This window comes from Phaseolus vulgaris, chromosome 7 (genome assembly GCF_000499845.2).
Source record: "Phaseolus vulgaris cultivar G19833 chromosome 7, P. vulgaris v2.0, whole genome shotgun sequence".
Taxonomy (NCBI): Eukaryota; Viridiplantae; Streptophyta; class Magnoliopsida; order Fabales; family Fabaceae; genus Phaseolus; species Phaseolus vulgaris.
Window position 1 is genome coordinate 9,904,301 of NC_023753.2, and position 21,500 is coordinate 9,925,800.

The following is a 21,500-nucleotide window of genomic DNA, read 5'->3' on the forward strand; positions in this document are numbered from 1 at the left end:
AATTGCAATGTATGCATTTACAATTGCAGAATGTAGAAGCCACGATTTAAATTTCATGATGAGCTAATTAATTATACCTTTAGTTGTTAAGTTTATTTATGTTGGTTGGTCCATATCTTATTTATTGACAGGATAGTCTCTTGTTTTCAAGTTACATTATCTTATTTAATTAAGCAACGAAATGAATAACAGATTCGATGTAGACAAATCAATATTAAATAAATCTATAAAAGATGAGATAACTTTATTACTTTTAATTTCATAATCAATATTAAATCCAATAGTACGAAGCTATGAACATGACTGGCGAGGCTGATGATAATGAAAATAAACATGGTAAGAAACTAAAAAAGCTTAAGAACAAAAAAATCAATCTGTGGTCGGAGACAAGTATGGCCACATATTTAAAATTAAAAATGAGAATGTAGCCGGTGAACCTTCATAGTTTCTTTGAAGCAGGGATGAAAATATAAAAGAGATTTACAAAACAAGCTTGAATAAAAAAAGTAAACTAGAATGGAAGAATGTGAGGCAATTTAGCACCCTGAATTTTGATTTTTAAAATTAAAAAAAAAATCACACTTGATTCATGTTTGACCCTAAAAAGCTTAAACTCAGACACTTGGCCTTTTCTTTCTTGGTTTCTTACCCAAATAGAAAGGTAGAGTGGACACCACAATGTCTGTCCTCCAGAGAGCAAAGTATCCCACAAAGATTTTCCACCCTTTTTACACCACTTGTCCTTTTCACTCGACTCCCTAACCTTCTTTGTCTAATCCTCAAAAGTAAAGCTGCTATACTACTACTACTATCTGCCTTTTTTCTTTTCTTTTCTTTTTTCATTTTTCATTTTTCATTTTTTCCCTTCCTCCTGCTTCCTCCTATTTCGGTTTTTCCCTGCAACAAATCAAACCCCACGTCAACAAGGATTTTGCAATTCACAACATCAAATTCTTTACTCTTCAAGAATTAGACAGGGGTGAAATGAAAGTAATCATATTGCTTGTTTGGCAAACATAATCATTCCAGAGTTTGAAAGGAAAAGAAAAAACAGAAAACGTTTGGATTTTTGAGCATCTATTGAACATTCTCCCTTTATAGGGGACATGTGAGCAGTGAGCAGTGAGCGAATAGTGAATACCTTTTGTTCAGTTATTTTCTTTTTTTAAAAGAAAATCTGATCAAGTGCTCATGCCTGGTAATGTTGTCTCCATTTTCATTGCTCCCTTAATAGTCATAATTCCCCGAATCTCGCAAACCAACCAATTTCTCTCTGACTGCCCAAATGTTCTTTATTTGGTCAAAATTATGTAATAAAGTTAATTTCCCATATGAACCCCAGAAACATACTTATGAAAAGAGAGCCCCTACTCCATTAAAGTATGAAAATTGGTTTCTGTGAAATCTCAGAATAATACAGTAATTTACAAAAATGTATTAGGCCCGGTCGTTTATTCCATGGCATAGAACACTACCATCTTTTGCTGGAAAAGATATTGAAGATATGCAACCAAATAATATACGGATAGAAGGAGGAAACAAGAAACGACAAAGCACAGGAAAAAAAGGAGCCTACTTAATTAGGGTATGACCTACTACTAGTGAATATCAGAATTTGAATAAAATGACCTCTATGCCCTCTCTAATTAGTTTAGAATGTCCATAGTTAATTTGATTTACCCTGAAGCGCAAGGTTAATAGTCAACCACCCCACCCAACCGGCCTTGGCATCATGACATGAGAAGCACCTTTTCAGGACTACGGAAATACTTTTAAGGGTGTCCCGCCATGATCTCATTCTTTATGATCAAAATACCCTATTAACATCTTCCAACTTCCCATCCTGCTTTTCTCCCTTTTGAATTAAATTGACCATAATGCCCTTTCCCAATACTAACAACAAGTGTCGGTGGCCCGACATCACCTGTGTTCTTTCATCTTCCTTCTATACGACATATTGCCTGTTATAAGATTTCATAATATACTGAGCTAATAAGGACACAACTTAGACAAGTTCACGTCCACGCCTATACAGAAGCTGACAAATTCAGCACCTGTTCTTGATAACAATTCAATGTTAGTCAATGAAATTCAATAGGGGTAGTTAGGATGAACCTGTGTCATATATACTTCGCTACAAGACATCCACAAGTAGGTCATCATCCCCCACCAATTCATTTTACAAATACTATGTACAACAGTTCACCCATCACTACCGTTTCCCAAGAGATCAGCGAGATAAAAGATTAAAAAAAAATAGGAAGGGGAGGGTTCATTCGGTAAACAAGCTTTCAAGTACCTAACAAAATGACTCAACAGGAAAAAGAACTTAACAATGTTATTCTGTCATAACATCCACATAAATGCTTGTTTGATTTGATTAAATGGATTAGTTGGACAATGCAATGTTGGGTATGTTTGTTTTATTAAAAGTGAAAACAAAAACACCCGAATAGAGATTAATTGGCACCATATTAATTTAATTAGGATGCCTTCCCTTTGGTAATTTATTCGGCGGGTCCCCTAAAACCCTTTCTTTGAAAGGATGTTTATAAATTATTGAGGTAAACACAAAACAAAACAAAACAAGACAAGCAGCGGTTACCTTTTTCTTTAGGTTGATTCTTTGTAGTTTTGGCCATGGCCTAAGTCGCTTTTGGGGTAGCTTGCTTGAAAGCAACAGTGGGAGCTATTCTGCAGCTCCTCCTCTGATGCTCCTGGACAAGTTCTCCGGCAAACCAGTCAAGTTTCTCGAAGTTACTGTGCTCCCCTATTCTCTTTCCTCCAAACAGCACTGACTCTACATTCTCCTGCTTCAACATCTCCTCTGCTATTCCAACCAGCATCTTTACGTTGCCGGGACTTGAATCTGTATCCACGTTGGGTCCACAACGCCCCATACTGGATCCATTTGCCTGTCACATAAGAATCCCTCAGAACATCCATCATGTAAAACCGAAAAATACCCTGCTAAATATTACATTCATTCATCTCTACATCATGGACGGTGTCAGTAAGATTTCAATGCCAGCCACCAGCATCATACACTCAAATGAAAAGGACAGAATGAACGACCATAAAAAGGAAATTAAATGACGAGATACACACATAAATTCAAATTAAAATAAAAAACTTTTGGTGATCACAATCCCAACTAATAAGGAATGGTTTATTAATAGTTATAACTACAATTAAAAAGGTTTTCTACTTCACACGACACGGCTCTATTTAAGGAAGAGTCTGAATTGGGCTTTCCTTCAATGAATCCAACTGACAAAATGCAATTCAATTATCAAAAATACCAACTTGTATGTGTATGTGTATCCATTTCATGATCAAATCCAAGTTGCTCAAGAATGGGAAGGTTTCCTTAACATGGAAACACAGATAAAAACGAACAAAAAGCACAGCATTAATTAACACCCATCCATCAATAGATATCCCATAACAAGTCCAAATCCAGCTATGCTATCCCATACACACTCATCAACTTGCTACATCCAGACAACACACAACAGATCCCTACGGAAACCCCACACCCCTTACCCTCCGGCTGGTGTGAAATTGACTCCATTTAATACCCCCTTGACGTTTATGGAGTTCACAAACTCAACCAGGTACCGGAAAAGAGAAAAAAAAATTGACACCCATTAACAGTTTTCATTTCCGTTTACTCAAATTATTCAAAGCCTAATTGTGACATTCTGACAATTGACAATTTGACTAAGCACAAAATTCAGTAACTGACCCCACCAGAAAAAATTAAAAATTAAAAATACCTGAATGCGGACATAATTGGTGCTGCGGCTATGACCAAAGGCCATGGCGACGGCCTGGTCGACCAGTTCCGATGAACCGTCGCCAGAAATGCGGGCCATGGGTCGGGCCCAATCCTTGGCCTTCCAGCGTTTGACGCGGTCAAAGTCGTAACTCACCTCCAAGAGTTGACCCGTTCCGAGAGACAGAACCAGAAGGTCCTCCACGCCTCGCACAAACGGAAACTCTTGCTTGTTGTGCAGCACGTGCGTGATTGCGGCGCCTGTTGGGTTGCTCATCGCCAACCCTCCGTCCACCGCCAAGCACTTTGTCTGACCGTCCACGGAACGCATCTGAACCGGTTCAAACAAACCCGGTTCGGCCGAAGTCGCTCGACACACCTCCCACAACCGGAAATCGAAGCTATCCGTTTCCAACGCATCCGCACGTGAGAACAAAAACGGCGCCGTACTCGATAAGTCGTAGCACGGAATCAATACCGGTTTTATCGTGTCCTTCAGCGTCAAACTCCCACCCTGCTCCGCCGTAAACGCTTCTTTCACAGCCTTCTCCAAACCGGCCGTCGCCGCCGCCACCGGACCGGACCCGCCTGAAAGCAACCTCTTCAGAAAGCCCCCACTGCCGCCCGTGCGGTAGAACTTGCTTCCTTTCTCCGCGAGAAACCGCCAGGTGTCTTCGGCGGCGAAAATCGGCCGTTGGTGGTCCTTCGTTGCGAAGAGCATCGCCGTGAAGATGCCACCTACACCGGCACCGGCAGCAACGTCGAAGTAGTCCGCGATGGTGGCGTTCTGGTCGCCGGATTTCTTCTTGAGAGCTGATTCCAGGTAGGCGAGGGCTTTACCGGCGAGAATCCCGCGCATGCCGCCGCCGTCGATGGCAAGAATGCATATCTTGCCGCGCTGGTTCTTGACGGAGGAGACGCCGTCCACAGCGGTGACGTTGGGCGGGGTCTCAGATTCCGGCTTGGGAGGTATTTGTTTGGGGAACCACAGCTTGGGATCGTCGTAGCCGAAGAGGAACTTGCTTTCGAGAATGGAGAAGATTTCGTAGCTTAGCTTATCTGTCTCAATGCTCGGCTCCTGCATTTCAAGCTCATTAGCGCAGTCCATTTTCCCTCTTCTTTTTCCTTCAAAAATTTTACAGGATTTTTTTTATGAAACAAGAACGCAACGCTTTTTCTCTTGTTTTCTCTTTCAAACCAACACAGGGAGGTTCGCCGGCATGCTATTTAAAACATCTCGTGCGTCTATTGCATGCAATTTAATCTGCGCGTCGAAAAAAAATCACCTTGGAAGCCTGTAAAAGAAATACAGAGGGAAAAATGAATTTCCTTTTAGAAGGGGTTTGGGAGTTGAAAAGTCGAAGGCGTGCTACGAATTAGAACATTCGAAAACACATACCTCATTTGAGAAGAATGATCAACCAACCAAGATGAGAATTGGAAAACAACATTCTGATTTGGCAATCGCCCTTCTCGTGTTCCTTCTCCAATCACCCCAAACGCAAATTATATTATTTGTCTGCAACACTCTCGCTATGAGTGAGAAACTGAAACAGAAACTCCAAGTGAGAGTAATGATTCCGTAGTAGAAAAAGCAGGGGTTTGGTGTCTAAAGCGTAAAGGGGGTTCTTCTTTCTGAGTTTATGAGCAGCAGGGTGCAGTTGGGTCTGCGTTTCTCTGGGTTTCTTTTGCCCAAAGTAGCTAAGCTAGCTCCTCTATGTAAACATCAAATGGAACCAACAAACCATCCAACCAACAAGCACCGAACAAAAACCAGAAAATGCCAAATCACCACAGCTGCACCACCATATCTATATCTATATCTGTATACTCCCACACATATATATACCCATTCATTCTTTTACCTTTTTTATTCTTTTACCACTACACCACCTATTCACTGTTCTCCAGGCTTCCACAGTTTAGTCTTTCTGATCATGTAAAAAACAAATACAAATAATAAGAAACCAGAAAGAGAAAGGTAGAGATAGAGAGAGAGGTGTAATGTAATGTTGGTGTTTGTGGCCTCCTCAACTCAACTACAGAGAATTAGAGAAGTGGGACAGGTGATGGGTCCCACAGTAGGAATTGTGTTGGAGCAATTCAGCGTCACCACCAATGAGCCACCGACACTTGTACACCGTCAATCTTGCTACTCGCCATCCATGGCTCAGATTGCACCAACACTATTGCTCCGTGATCAACGTTGCAATTCCCCCCAATTTCTAACGTCTACTCTTCACCTTCATTCTCACTATGCACTTTCACCATTTACTAACATCTTTCTTATTATTAATTAAAAACTTAATGATCCATTATCTACAAAAGAAATTACTCAACTAATTTTGTATTAAATAATAAATTTTGCATTAGGGCATTGCCCTTGGGAAGGGATATGGGGACCACTTCGCTTTGTTTTGGGCATACAGGAGAGGAGAGGAAGGACAATGGACCAAAGACAGCAGGGACAGGGGGACAGTTTCTGGTCATCAGGTGCAAAAATTGCACTACCAACAAATAAATCAAAAAACATTTCCTTTTCTTAATTTCAATCTTCTCAACTTCTCTTTAATCTTATCTTATGCATATTCGCTTATTTAGCTCCAATTTACAATTTTCTTAAGATTATTCATCAAATTTCATATCCATTCATCACTAAACTCAATTAAACTATTCTTTTATATACTATAATTATAATTAATTTATGATTTAAAAAAAATATTTTTAATAAATTTCAAATAATAATAATAAAAGAGTATTTATGAGAGTGTTTTCTTAGCATGTACTTTGATTAATATTTGGCCATGTATTGCACTCGTTTCTAAAGAGCAAATGTGACTACAAGAATTTATTCTATTTTAGATAAATAGATTTTCAAAGCTAATCAAACACAATTTCAATATTTCTTGTCATCAGAGTAAGTTTTAGTAATTTCTTATCTAATTTATTTTAGTAATTTCTTATCTAATTTATTATTACTAGTGAAAACATAGTATACACATTTTTCTCTTTTACTCAACTTTTACGATGATAAAAATTTAACATATGTATAGAAGTAATTTTGGATGATTCAAAATTGAAAAACAAAAATAACATGTAAAAAAATGATGAATTAACCTCTTTTTTCTTTTACTCCGGTTTGACTTCTTCAAAAAAAAATTCTCTTCTTTCTTTGGAAGTTTTGGGATCGTGCAGAGTATGATAATGTTCACATTAAAGCTAAGATTAACTTGATGGTAAATACAAAATAATAATGATTTTACCAAAGAATATAGTTACTTGAAATGAAGTGAAAAGAGTGATTGAAAATGAAAACTATTTTATTTGATATGTGAAATTTAGTGTGGAAACCACATTTCAATTCAAAATTCAATTTCACTCATTCCTTTCAAATAATAAATGTAATGCAAGTTTTCTTACAAATTTAATATTGACTCTCTTTTCTTAGTTTTAAATTTAACAGTTTTAAATTTAAATAATTAAAAAATAAAAAAATAATCAAAATTAAATAATAAAATAAGATATTGATATAAGGATAAAATATAAAGAAATTTGTATAAAAAAACAGTTATAATAAAAAAAATTCTTACATATAAATTATACATAAAATAAGAGTTGTAACTCTTTTTTTAATAAGTTTTAAATATTTTTAGAAAGAATATATTTTCAAAATAATTAATATTTCATCTTAACATTTTTATAATCTGACGGTTGCAAAAAAAAATGAAAAATATATTGTATATTTTATCAACAAATTTAAAATGTATTACTAATTTCCATTAAGGACTTTATTGAAGACTCTCTTGCATCTTCTAAACAACTAAAAATATTATAAAATTTAATGCATGTCATCTCCCTATAATCACCGGGACTCTAATCTTGTACATCTTGATATCTTAATCAGTCTAAGTATACATGCTTATCAACAACAAAAAAGAATTTAAGTATACATAACTTTCATGAGAATGAAATTTTAGAGAAATTTCCACTAATTTTAGGAATATTTAGTACAATAGCACTCGGGATTTATTTTGAAAGCATGCAAAAGATAAGATGAAGTTGACCTTATATGCTAGTGGAACCAAAAATATCAATTAAAGTGCAACTCTAATTACAACATTACTACTAGAACTAACAACGTAAAAAAAACATTCTTAACTCAGAAATATTGGAGAATGCTCAAATTTTCATTAATCATCCAAAAACTCCCTTCTAAATTACCCGAGGTTCTATTTTTAAGCTAAATGCATTCTAATTACTTAGTCTTAAATTTATTATAATTATAGAGGTGTTATTAGATAGTACTTATTATGTGGTTAGGGAATTTGCTGACAAACCCATGATAAAAAAACGCAATATGTATTTCCTGGAAATCCTAAAATAAAGGACTGTGGAAAATAAAAGGTGACATTAAAATTTATTTATGAAACTCCTACAAAAATTAAAATAAAAATAAGAAATTTCGACTTGTTTATTACTCCGTATTCATTAAGGTCCAATACACGAGATGGAGCAATTACAAGCCATGAGTGCAGCTTGGTTATACGCATCGGGCTCTTTAAATCGTTGTTCTCAAAATTAATTTAAAATATAATCATCAAAATTCAGGAAAATAACCGATTTAAGTGTAAATTTTAACTCACATTGATCTTCTTTTTATTTGATCTTCGTAATTATATTTATAAGGCTTCTTTATTCTCTCATTGTTTATTTTGTCACGAAAATTCAATTTTACATGTATTTGAATAGATAATTTTTTATATTTTAAAAAAATTAATGTTAGATATATGTACTGGACATGCTTTATATACCTATTAGATGTTGATAATGTGTAATCTTTTTATATGATATATATATATATATATATATATATATATATATATATATATATATATATATATATATATATATATACCGTCCCATACCCGGGCGTTGACGAAGTCAAGGTCAAAGTCAACATCGAGGTCAAAATCAACGTAAGGCGTCGCCCAAAAGCAAGGTGACGCCAAGCGCAGGCGTCGCCAAGAGGAAGCGTCGCCAAGAGGAAGCATCGCCAAGATAAGGCGTCGCCTAGCAGGGCGTCGCCAAGATAAGGCGTCGCCTAGCAGGGTGTCGCCAAGGTGGAATGACACAAAAGCAAGGTGACCACAGCGCCGCTCCCCGACACCCATGGGTAGGAAAGACCATGGAGGGGGCGACGCCGTGGGAAGGCCTTAGACCCCTGATAACCAGGGAATAGTGATAAAGAGAAGGAAAAGGTGGCTTCAAGGCCATAGTGATAGCACCAGTGTAGGGCAGCCTGACTCGTGAAGTACCCCTGCCGCCCCAGAGACGCCTTTGGGACAGATACGACTCAAGGGGGGGGGTCACGCCCAGGGTAGCCAGGCGCAGGGTACGAGAGGAAGGCAGATACGCTCTCAAAGTGAGTGACTAGATGACTGGGGGCATGAGTTGGCACCCAAAAAAGTCACCCCTTGCGCAGTAGCACTCCCAAGCAGGAGGACTCACACGCAGAAACGTCCCCAGATGGGGTCATGGCGCTGTGAGGCCCTCCACGTGTACCACAGCCAGGTCAGAATAGAAACATCATCTAGTCAGGTACCAGGTAATTAAAGTCATTTAATACAGTTTTCCGTTTCGAGCGTTTAAGGTACTATAAATGCTCCCGAACGTTTCGAACGTCTTAAATGCGCTGAGCGTTTTTATAATTAAATGCGCTTTAAGGCGCTTTGAATGTGTGAAGAGCTTAAATAGTGCTTTGAATGTTGGGAACGGGGTTCGAACTTTTGGCAAATTTCCCAGAAACTCTCTAGTTGCTTGCTCGAGCCTTGAGGTTACGCACAAGGGACTAGGGAAAGAATTTTGCTAGAAGGAGAAATATACACTAGACACAGTTTCCTTTTTACCACCTTCAGAGTGCCATACGCGGTGCTCCGATACGGAGGTGCATAGTTTTTGGTGTTTCTTGCTGGCTGACTTGAGCGTTGGAGTGCAAACGGCCGCTAGGGCGCCCTTTGTCCTTCTTTGCAGGATTTCACAGGTAACCAGTGGGAAGGAGTCCCTAGCTGACGGTTGAGGCCGCGCACGAAGACGTCCCAGGTCAATCGGACGGAACAATATATATATATATATATATATATATATATATTGTTTCTTAAACTCTTTTTATACCTATTTTTGTGTTTTCTTTCTTATCTTCTTACATAATATTTAGAGTCATCATGCATTCATCTTCTTCTATTGCAATCCACACCAAAATTGTTTTTGCTTTCGCCTCTTTCATTCCTCACATCTTCACCACTCCAATCAATTTTGAATTGGACGACGACAATTACCTTATTTGAAAAACAACAATTTCATGTCACCCTTCGCAGCCTCAACCTCGTGTTTCTTGTATGGATCATCTACTCCTTCCAGATCTGTGTTTGTTGATGATGAACGTATATGCACTTAAACTTTAATTTCTTTTGTATGAACGATAAGATCAAGCAATTGTTGTATGATTTCTTGCTTCTATGTCTCCTTTGGATCTCACTAAAATGGTAGGACTCTCGTCTTCTAATCAAACATGGCTACTCTTCATACATATTATGTCTCTCACATATGGGCTCGCGTCAAGAAGTTCAAGCTCCAACTTTGCATTCCAAAATGTGAACTCATTGTCACTACTTTTCTTCTTAACAAGAAGATCGTCGACTCATTAGTTGTCGTCGGATGTCCTATTACTTCAAAATATCACATTGAAGCCATTCTTGATGCTTGTTTGAGAATTATGATCTTTTTGTCACTTATGTAACATCATGACTAGATCCATACACGGTCGAAGAGATAGAAACTATTTTGTTGGCTCAAGAAGAAACATTTGAAAAGATTAGATCTTTTGTTGATCATCTTATTCAAGCAAATATATTTGTTCGATCATCTTCATTTGTTTCATCTCTCTCACGTTCGTGCCTATTTTTGAACTCCAAAAAAAATGATCATGGCCAACCACGTCCACCATTTCCAAAACAACAAAACCATTTTTCTGGTGCCAAATATAATAACAAAAATCTTTCATCTTCTTCTATTACACCAAGCCATTATCCTCGTTTTCAATTTGAGGATAGAATGGACATTTTGTTGTAAACTGCTGACATAGGTATGATTGTCCTCAATTTATTATCAGTGCTAATTCTTCTCATTTTGTTTTCTCAGTTGGTGATGATGATGTGCCTTCTATTCTTGGTACACCATCCACCCTTGATGATCCACTTGTGGTATCCAGATAGTAGTGCATCACACCACCTTACACATGATGAATCCAATCTTTCTTCAAAAGCCTTTTACACAAAATCTGAAATGGTAAAATTAGGTAATGATTATGGTGTACGAATCACCATATAGGTTATGCCCACGTTCACTTATTCTCATTCTCCTAATTTTTTTGCTTTGAATCAAGTGTTGTTTGTGCCCAACATTACTATAAACATATTAAATGTGTCTAAATTTGCTAAGGATAATCATGTATATTTTTTTTTTAATTTCATCCTGACAAATGTTATGTTAAAAAGTAGACAACAAATGAGATCATTCTACAAGGAAATCTTATGAATGATTTATACATTTTTCCAAAAGTTGTTACTGTTTTTGCTTTCTCTGTTAACAATTCCTCTTTTATACCAATGCTAACTTCATATAACCTATGGCACTCTCGTGTTGGACATGTTAATGCTAATGTAATTCATTAAGTAATGCACCAATGGAATGTGACATATACTGCTAAATCAAGTTTATGTTAATCTTGTGTTATAGGAAAAATACATCAGTTGCATTTCAAAGATTCTATTGTTGTATATTCTGAACCATTGTAGCTTTATTTTATAGATATTTGGGATCCATATCCAATACGTGCATTTAATGGTTCTTATTATTATATTGAGTTTCTTGATGCATATTCCAAATATGTATGGTTTTATCCTATTCACAACAAATCACAAGCACCTTTTCTTTTTAAATATTTTAAAACATATGCTGCAAAACAAAAATGAGTTCTCTCTTAAGAGCATTCAAATTGACAACGTTCACGAGTTTTTGTGTCTCAAATCCTTTTTGAATGAAAATGGAATTCAGTACCATTTAACACGTCCCTGTACCCATGAACAAAATGGGTCCATTGAGTGTAAACACAAACATATAGTATACGTAGGACTTTCTCTTCTTACAAGTGCATCTCTTCATATGTCATTTTGGGGAGAAACATTCGCCTTGGTTGTTTCTATTATTAATGTCTTACCCTCTAAAGTCTTAAATCATGACATACCATATAATTTGATCTTTCACAAATCGCTAGAGTAAAATTTTTATAGAACGGTTGGGTGTGCATGTTATCTGCTGTTAAGACCATATAACAAACACAAACTATATTTTTGTTCCTCAATTTGTTTGTTTCTTGGTTATAGTTCCACTCACAGAGGCTACGTATGTATGTCCACAACTTGTAAGGGATATATATTTCGTCATGTAGTTTTCAATGAATTTGTTTTCCATTTTCTTCAAATTCAAATCCTTTTATTTCTGACTCACATAATTATACTACACCTCCCTCACTCTCTAGTAAGTTAACTCTTATACAATCACCTCAACATGATATTGTTATTATCAATACTCCATTTCCTAATAATCAAAATATATGTCACTCCTCTACTAGTTCTCTTGTAAGTTCTTCAGCAGATCCAATTTTATTTAACCATGTTCATAATGAGTATCCAATGATCACTCAAGGCAAACTTGGTATTTTCAAACCACGCATTTTCACTATTTCCATTGATATTTCTACCGTTCCAAATTCCACCAGAGAGGCTCTGCAAAATCCTCATTGATTAGCTACCATGCAAGATGAACTCAGTGCTTTACGAGAAAATCATACATGGTTTCTTACAACTTTCCTAAACCAATTGGCTGCAAGTGGGTTTTCAAAAATAAATACAACGTTGATGGTTATTTTCAAAGGAACCAATCAAGACTTGTGGCCAAAGGACATCAACAAGAAGGTTTTGATTACTCATAAACGCTCAATCCAATAATTAAACCAACGAATATTTGCATCATTCTCACTCTTGCCCTATTTCATCAATGGCATATTAACCTAATTAACCTCAATAACATGTTATTGTATGGGGACCTCAAGGAGACTATTTACATGATGCAACCTCCAGGTTTGGGAACTGATGCTCCTAATCTCATTTGTCAACTTCACAAGGTTATATACAAGCTTAAACAAGTCCTCAGGTTATGGTTTCAAAAGCTAAATACAACCTTAATCTCATTTGATTTTTCATCTACTAAGAGTGATTCATCATTATTTGTAAAATTTTATACAAACATTGTTTTATTTATCCTTATTTATGTTGACAATATCATTATCACAAGAAGCTCTTCACTTGCTATTTAATCTTTTATCAACTCCCTTCGTCAACATTTTGGATTAAAGAATTTTGGACGACTTCGTTATTTTCTTGGAATAGAAACCTCATTGACAGATGATGGTCATCTTCATCTATCTCAAACAAAGTATATAAAAGATCTCTTGCAGAAATTTAATATGTTCACCACCAAACCATAACCAACACCAATGATTTATTCTTTATGGCTTATATGTGATGACACCAGTGGTGATCAATCTCTCTATCGTTCTATTGTTGGCTCTCTTTAATATTTTCTCATCACAAGATCAGAATTGTCTTACAATGTCAACAAAGTGTGTTGGTTCATGCATAATCCAGAACAACATCATTGGAAATTTATCAAATGCATACTATGTTATCTTACTAGTACCCAATCTTATGGCCTTCTTCTGCGCAAGTGCATTTCCTTTCAACATCACTGTTTTTTCTAATGTGGGTTGGGGCTCAAATCCTGATGACTACAAGTCTAAAACTAGCTAAACTATTTTTCTTGGCACGTACCTTGTGTTGGGAATTAATTGATAATTGGAATTGAAACTAAAATCTCTTTATTAGAAAACTGTATTGATACAATACAAGCAATGCTATTTATAGCTATTAAAAACAGAATGAATTAAAAACATTCTGATAACATAAATATCTAGCTTTAAGTTTTAGATAGTTAGAGTTAACAACCTAACTCTTTTTATTTAGCTTATTTCAACACTCTTCCTTAAGCTAAATTTTGCAACACTTCTAACTCCTAACCACTCTCTTAGTTCTTCAAATCTGTCTAGTCTAAGTGGTTTGGTGAAAATATCAGCCACTTGCTCCTTGGTGTTGCAATGCTTCACTTCTAGCTTTCCTTTTCCAACTTGTTCCCTTAAGAAATGGAACTTGGTCTCTATGTGTTTACTCCTCCCATGTGAGATTGGCTTCTTTGCAAGGTTGATGGCTGATTGGTTGTCCACATAAAGTTGCACAGGCTTCACATGATCCAGCTTCAAATCATCAAGCATAGACTTAAGCCAAACACATTGACAAGCTGCCTCTGCTGCAGCTATATACTCTGCCTCACAAGATGAGAGAGCAACTACAATTTGCTTCTTAGAACACCAAGAAATTGGTGCTTTCAGATATTTGAAAAAATATCCATAGGTGCTCTTCCTTCCCACTTTATCACCACACCAATCTGAATCACTCCAAGCCTCCAAACAGTCTTCAACTTCATTCAAGCTTACTGGAAACAGTAAGCCATACCCTGTTGTCTCCTTAAGAAACCTCAATATGTGCTTTGCTGCTGCCATATGAGGGGCTCTTGGATTACACATGAATCTGTTTATTAGTCCAACTGCATAGCTTATGTCAGGCCTGCTGTTGCAGATGAACCTCAAACTTCCAACAATCTGTTTAAACAAAGTACTATCTACTGCAATCTCCTCCAAGGCTTCTGTCAGTTTCAAATTTCCAGCAGCAGGCACCCTAACTCCATTGCATTGATTCATATTGAATCTGTTGAGCACTTCATTAATATACTTCCTTTGATGCAGGATAATACCTTGATCTGTGTATACAAATTCCATTCCCAGAAAATAGCTAAGCATTCCCAAATCTGTCATTTCAAAAACAGCCTTCAATCTATTTTTGAATTGCTCAATCTCTGTCATTGAACTCCCTGTGATTAACAAATCATCCACATATAGAAATAAATAGATTAAGCTTTGACTTTGTGACTCTCTTACATACACTCCATATTCTACTGAACACTATGTGAAGCCTAGCTTGAGCAAAAACGAATCTATCAATTTATTCCACACTCTAGGAGCTTGTTTGAGTGGGATGGTTTTTAGTGGGATGTTGGTGATGGGAAGGGTATCTCTTTCTGGGAGGACAGTTGGTTGAGTTGTGGATCTTTGAAGGTTGTTTTCCCGAGACTGTTTTCCCTTAGTTTGGCTAAAGATGCAAAGGTGGTTGAGCTTAGGAATTGGATTGATGGTGTTTGGGTGTGGCACTTTGTTTTGCGTAGATCCTTTTTCGAATGGAAGAAGCCTCTGGAGGAGCAGTTGGTTCAGCTGTTGCAAGGGACGAAGTTGGAACCGAGGAAGGAAGATTGTTGGATTTGGAAGGCTGAGGGGTTCCAAACTTTTACGGTTAACTCAGCCTATGTTCAAGTTAGGAAGGATACAGTTGGGGAGGTCCCTCCAGTTTACAGTAAGTTGTGGAGGTGCAAAGCCTTGCCTTCTGCTTTGTTGACATCGTGGAGGGTGATAGAGAATAAGGTTGCTACTAAGGTAAATCTGGAAAGACGTGGGGTGGTGATTGAGAATCCCTTGTGTGGGATGGTGGAAGAGTCGTCCAATCATCTGTTTTCCGTCTGTGACTTCGCTTGGCGTGTTTGGTGTCTTTATTTTAAGTGGCTAGGCGTGTCCTTCGTTATTCATAAGGATCCTTTGGCAAACTTTCTACAATTCAGGTTAAATCAGGTTTCAAATTCAGTTAATGACGTTTGGGGTGCAATTTGGGTTGGAGTTGTGAGTGGTATTTGGAATCATAGGAATTGCGTGTCCTTCGATAGGGGGTGGTAGATGCGCTCGAAGTATTCGCCTTAGTACAGGTAAAGATTTGGTCGTGGATTTACGCAAAGTCCCATTGTGCTTCCTTCGGGGACTCTAATTGGGTTTTGAACCCAGTGGATTGTATGAGGATGGTATTTTAATGTTTTCCTATGGTTAGTTTGGTTGTTCCTTAGATAATCAGGTAGGCGTTTCGTGGTAGGAGTATGGTAAGGTGTTTTGCTCTTTATGTATAAGGGTTGAACCATCCCTGAAGTAGTTCCCATTTATTTATTTTTTATTGCCGATAAAAAAAAAGGAGCTTGTTTAAGTCCATAAAGTGCTTTCTTAAGTTTGAACACTTTGTGGCTGGCATCCTTTGCTTCAAAACCTGGTGGCTGAGTCACATAAACCTCCTCTTCTAAAATTCCATTCAAGAATGCAGATTTAACATCCATTTGATAGATTTTCCAGTTTCTAGAATTGGCCACAACAATCACCAATCTAATGGTTTCCAATCTGGCCACTGGTGCATAGACTTCAATGTAGTCTATTCCATGTTTCTGCAGAAAACCCTTAGCAACTAATCTTGCTTTATGCTTGGCTATGCCGCAATCAGACTTGAGTTTTATCTTGAAAACCCATTTGACATCAATTGGTCTTTTTCCCTTTGGCAAAGCCACTAATTCCCAGGTTTCATTTCTCTCCAGTGATTCCAGCTCTTCAATCACTGCACTCTTCCACTTTCTATCAACTATTGCCTCCTTCCAAGTGATTGGCTCAATGTCTGCCCCAAATGCTAAGTGAACTAACTCTCCATCATCAGTGATCAAATTATCATTGTAAACTTCATGACCTGTTAATCTAGATGAAGGAAATCTTTGCCTTTGTGATCTTCTAGATTCTGGCTCAACTATATTTTCATGTTCTTCATCTTGTTGTTGTCCGTTGTCTTCTAAAAAACAATGAATCTGTTTTACAGATTTACTCCAATTCCAGGATGCATTCTCATCTACAACAACATCTTTGCTGACGACAATTTGCTGCTTTACTGGGTTGAACAACCTGTAAGCACCTGTTGGATGTATCCAATTAAGATAAGAGCTTCACTCTTATCTTCCAACTTCTTCCTCTTCTCATCTTGAATATGCCTATAGCACAAGGAACCAAATATTTTCAAATGACTAACAGTTGGTTTAAGTCCAGACCAAACTGTTTCTGGTACAGCTACCTCTAATTTTTTTGTAGGACACCTATTGAGAATATAGGCTGCAGTGGTGACAACCTCTCCCCAAAAGCTATGAGGCAACCTCTTGCCTTTGAGCATGCACCTTGTCATATCAAGCAAAGTTCTATTTATTCTCTATGCAATTCCATTATGTTGTGGAGTGTAAGGAGCTGTAACTTCATGTTCAATTCCTTTTGCAGCACAAAATTCTTCCAGCTCTTTGGAATTAAATTCTCCACCTCTATCAGTTCTGAAAATGGTTAAGGCATAGCCTGATTGCCTTTCAACCTTAGCACAAAATTTTACAAATCTTCCAAACACCTCACCTTTCTCCTTTAATAGGTAAATCCAGATTTTTCTGGTAAATTCATCCACAAAAGTAAGAAAATACCTATTACCTCCAAGTGAATTGCTATCAAGAGGGCCACATACATCTGAATATACAACCTCCAAAGGCTTCTTTGCTCTTTGCAGTACTGATTTCTTGAAATTCTTCCTTGATTGCTTCCCAAATAGGCAACCTTCACAAGTCTTATGAGATAGGTTGATTGGTGGCAACCCTGTGACCATTTGTTTACTGCTCAGTTTGTTCAAACTCTTGAAATTCAAATGGCCAAATCTGTAGTGCCACACCAGATTTGTTTCCTCCTTATCCCCAATTGAAGACAAGCATTGTGTAGTTGATGTATTAAGGTTAGTCTTAAAAGTCCTATTTTTAGACAAAGGTGCCTTAAGAACTAACCTTGATTTCCGATCATAGATCTTGATAGAATTTTGCTCCATTGACATTTTGAATCCCTTTTTCAGTAGTTGGCCTAAGCTGAGAAGATTATTCTTCATTGATGGCACATATAGGACATCATTCATCAGCCAACTCTTCCATCTTTACAAGTGAATCTGACCTTGCCAATTCCTTCAGCAGAGATCATACTATTATCTGCAAATCTCACACTGTTTTTGACATTAAAATCAAAATCAATAATCCACTCCCTGTTGCCAGTCATATGATTGGAACAGCCTGTGTCTAAGTACCAACTTGAAGCATCTTCATCCTGATTTGTAGTGGCCATTAATAACACTTGATCTAAATCAGAATCTTCATCTTCTTGAGCTAGATGTGCCTCATCTTTCTTGAAAAATTGTCCAATGTTGTTACTGTTATCAGCTCCCCAACATTCAGCTGCAAAATGACCATACTTTCCACAATTATAACACTGCAGTTTTCTTTTATCCTGGAATTTCTTAGATCCATGATCTTGACTCCCTCTACCAGCAGCCAATTTCTGCTTCTGCACACTATTTTGACTCTGGTTCTGACTGCTTGAAGCAGGCCAGTCACTTGATTGACCTCCTCTTCCTCTTCCTCTTCCTTTCTTTTTCCAGCCACTTCTTCTTCTGCCTCTACTAGCAGTTTGAGCCTGGAAAACTTGCTCTACTACCTTTTCTTTACCTTTTCTTGAAAGTAACCGTTGCTCATGTGCTTCAAGAGAATTTTGGAGTTCTTCTACTGTCATTTCATCAAGATCCTTGGATTCTTCAATTGCCACTACAATGTGATCAAAAGCAGGAGTCAAAGTTCTAAGAATCTTCTCAACCACCTTTGAATCAGGCAACTGCTCATCACAGCCTCGCATGGAATTTGCAATTGCTTGGATTTTACCAAAGTAATCACACACTGATTCTTGATCAGTCATGGACAGCAATTCAAATTGTCTTCTGAGTTATTGAAGCCTCACCTTCTTAACCCTACCAGTATTTCCATAGGTTTTTTCCAGTATGTCCCAAATATGCTTGGCAGATTCAGTTTTTGAGATTTTCTGGAAAATGGCAGCTGAGACACACTGATGCAGTAACATCCGTGCCTTGCAATCAATCTTTTTATTTTCTTTTGGTTGCTTCTCAGACTTTTTCTTCTTCTCCTCTGTTTCAAGCTTGGTTGAATCTTGAAACCCAATCTTGACAGCTTCTTCTAATTCTTGAAAACCAAGAATGGCTTCCATCTTCACAATCCAATCATCATAATCCTTCCCATCAAACACCGGAAGACTCCCTGAAACCACACCAAATGCAACCATGACAGCTATCACCTACAGCAATCAACCTCTAACTCTTGGCTTGCAAAACAGCAGATCCTCCTCTACTCAAAGTTCCAACAGCAGTCTTACCCTCACTGCCAGGAAACCACACAAGTCCCCTCCCTATGCTCTTGATACCAATCTGTTGGGAATTAATTGATAATTGGAATTGAAACTAAAATCTCTTTATTAGAAAACTGTATTGATACAATACAAGCAATGCTATTTATAGCTGTTAAAAACAGAATGAATTAAGAACATTCTGATAACAGAAATATCTAGCTTTAAGTTTTGGATAGTTAGAGTTAACAACCTAACTCTTTTTATTTAGCTTATTTCAACACCTTGAACATCAAACAAACAAAAGGTTGTATCAAGGAGTTCAACAGAGATTGAGTATCACAATGTTGTAGTTGGTTCTTGTTGAAATCAAGTAGAGAATGAATCTTCTTTATGAACTATGATTTTATTCCTCAAAACAAACAATCTTATATAATAACTTAGGTGTTGTGGTCCTTGCCTCTAATCCCATAATGCATTCCAATACAAAACACTTTAATCTAGATTTATAATTTGTCTGAGATTCTCACAAAATTATTATTTGATTCATTTTTCACTTGTTCAAGTATAAAATAATGGTTGTACACAATCCAATCAATCAATAGTTGATTGGGAGATGGGGAATGTTAGGTAGAATGTTATTTTACGTATGCATGTAAGGGATATGCCCTCTTATGTGTTGATAATGTATAATCTTCTTATATAAATAATATACATTATTTGCATTCAATATCTTTCCTTCTCTTCTTATCTTTCTCACATTTAAATATATTGAAGTTTAACTTTTGTTAGTTTAAATTTTTAAATACCTTAGACAAAAACCATTTATTGAATTTTATTTTATTGCTCGAATAAGATATTTTAATTATTATCAAATACAAAATTTTATTTTAAATTAAAAATAATTATTACAGACTCCAAAAATAAACCTTGTTGACAACTATATTAGTTAATTTTTTTTAACAAATATCAATTAAAAAATAATTATTATATGCATCAATACATGAATAATCTTGATCATGTTAATTAAAATTAGTTTATATCAATAGTTGATTGAAAAAAATAATAATTTATATAAGTAAAAAATACTTTCATACATAAAAAAATAGTTTTATCATTATTAATAGAGAAAATTCTTTATTAATCTTAATTGCCAATTTATATTAATGTTAACAGAAAAAGATAATATTAAAATAACAATAGTCAATGTTAACTAAGAAATAATATTATTTACTATTAGGACTAAGGTTCCATGGATGCTTCGTAATGGGAGAAACACTTGTCTTAATTATTGTGGAAAAATAAAGTTACTTATTTTTAGTGAAGAAAGCGGATAAGGTGAGTAACTTAAGATTTATTCATAGAGATTCATTTCATTGGGTATAATAGGCTTCATATAGTTTATTCTTAGAGTTTTCTATGAATAGGTATAATTTACCTATATATTTTTTTTGTTAACATATAGGTTTTGGTCTAATCTCCTATATTTTCTTTTTCTTTTTCTTTTTTCTTTTAATAATAGTTTTTTCATGTGATAATAAATGATTGTTGTTACTTGCAGGTGTCAGCTTAACTGAGATGTCAAGTTACATAATAATACTTAACATTGAAAACTTTATAAAAAAAAATTTAAGAAATAATACTTTATATCGATTTAAAAATATTAATTATAGCGATTGAAAAATAGTTATATTATTCTAAAAACAAACTCTTGGCACATAAAGCAAATATTAATTAACATTAAATCGAAGATTTCCTAACTACAATAAGTAGAGTTTATAAATTAAAAAAAATATTTAATTATATTTTAATATTTCAACTTCTTTTAAAATTATTTATTCAAATAATATACTTTATTATAATCCATTTTAAAATATTTATAAAAACTTATGATATTCTAGAGATTCTCCATTTATACACAATTTGAACTTACTGAAAAAGTGTCTTGTAAATATCCACCATATTTCTACCGTTTTTGTATAGAGGGGAATAACTTTACTAAGCGTTTCAACCTGTATAAATCCCAATTAATGGAGACAAAAAAATTGATTTAAAGATGAAAAATACTTATAGATTCCTAAGAAGTGTACAAATATAAAAGCTTTGAATTATTAATCTCTGTGTGTATTAATTATTACAATAAAAGAGCGTTAGTTTAGTTGATTAAAAGTAGGGGAAGAAGAAACAAAAATAATTGACTTTCACTTTTTTTATTGGAAAATAGAAAGTGTTATTGCATTGTTTTCTGGTCTTTTATATACTTCGCACATAAAAGGTACATTTTTTTGGGTATTTTTTAGGACAAAACTTATACACAGTAGTGTATACTGTTAGTGTTTATTCCTGAATCAAATTTGGAGTTTTACTCTTAGTATTATTATT

General features: G+C 35.9%; 2 protein-coding genes across 4 annotated transcripts; one reads left to right on the forward strand and one right to left on the reverse strand.

The window, feature by feature from the left end:
• Window positions 1-375: 375 nt before the first annotated feature.
• On the reverse strand, window positions 376-6,101 carry LOC137830371 (patatin-like protein 6). Of its 3 annotated transcripts, none has more exons than XM_068637661.1 (4): window positions 5,178-6,101; window positions 3,780-5,073; window positions 2,606-2,915; window positions 376-897 (listed from the first exon to the last, which is right to left on the reverse strand). In XM_068637661.1, exons 2-3 carry the CDS (start codon window positions 4,884-4,886, stop codon window positions 2,646-2,648), a joined length of 1,377 nt encoding a protein of 458 aa, XP_068493762.1. In that variant the 5' UTR covers window positions 4,887-5,073; window positions 5,178-6,101; the 3' UTR covers window positions 376-897; window positions 2,606-2,645. The 3 variants fall into 3 exon arrangements, 2 of the variants coding, with proteins under 2 accessions (XP_068493762.1, XP_068493763.1); XR_011084209.1 differs by having other exon boundaries at window positions 528-897; window positions 3,547-5,073; window positions 5,178-5,801; XM_068637662.1 differs by having other exon boundaries at window positions 777-1,277; window positions 5,178-5,821.
• Window positions 6,102-15,042: 8,941 nt separating this feature from the next.
• On the forward strand, window positions 15,043-15,788 carry LOC137829020 (uncharacterized). Its single transcript, XM_068635816.1, has 2 exons — window positions 15,043-15,075; window positions 15,123-15,788. Exons 1-2 carry the CDS (start codon window positions 15,043-15,045, stop codon window positions 15,786-15,788), a joined length of 699 nt encoding a protein of 232 aa, XP_068491917.1.
• The last annotated feature ends 5,712 nt before the right edge of the window (window positions 15,789-21,500 follow it).

Excerpts from the sequence above, each read along its gene's own strand:
- LOC137830371 (XM_068637661.1), bottom strand. The coding sequence starts at position 4,886 with ATGGACTGCGCTAATGAGCTTGAAATGCAGGAGCCGAGCATTGAGACA. Across the intron at positions 2,916-3,779 it reads CCAATTATGTCCGCATTCAG|GCAAATGGATCCAGTATGGG; the intron begins GTATTTTTAATT and ends CTTATGTGACAG.
- LOC137829020 (XM_068635816.1), top strand. The coding sequence starts at position 15,043 with ATGGTTTTTAGTGGGATGTTGGTGATGGGAAGG. Across the intron at positions 15,076-15,122 it reads GGATGTTGGTGATGGGAAGG|GTTGTTTTCCCGAGACTGTT; the intron begins GTATCTCTTTCT and ends GGATCTTTGAAG.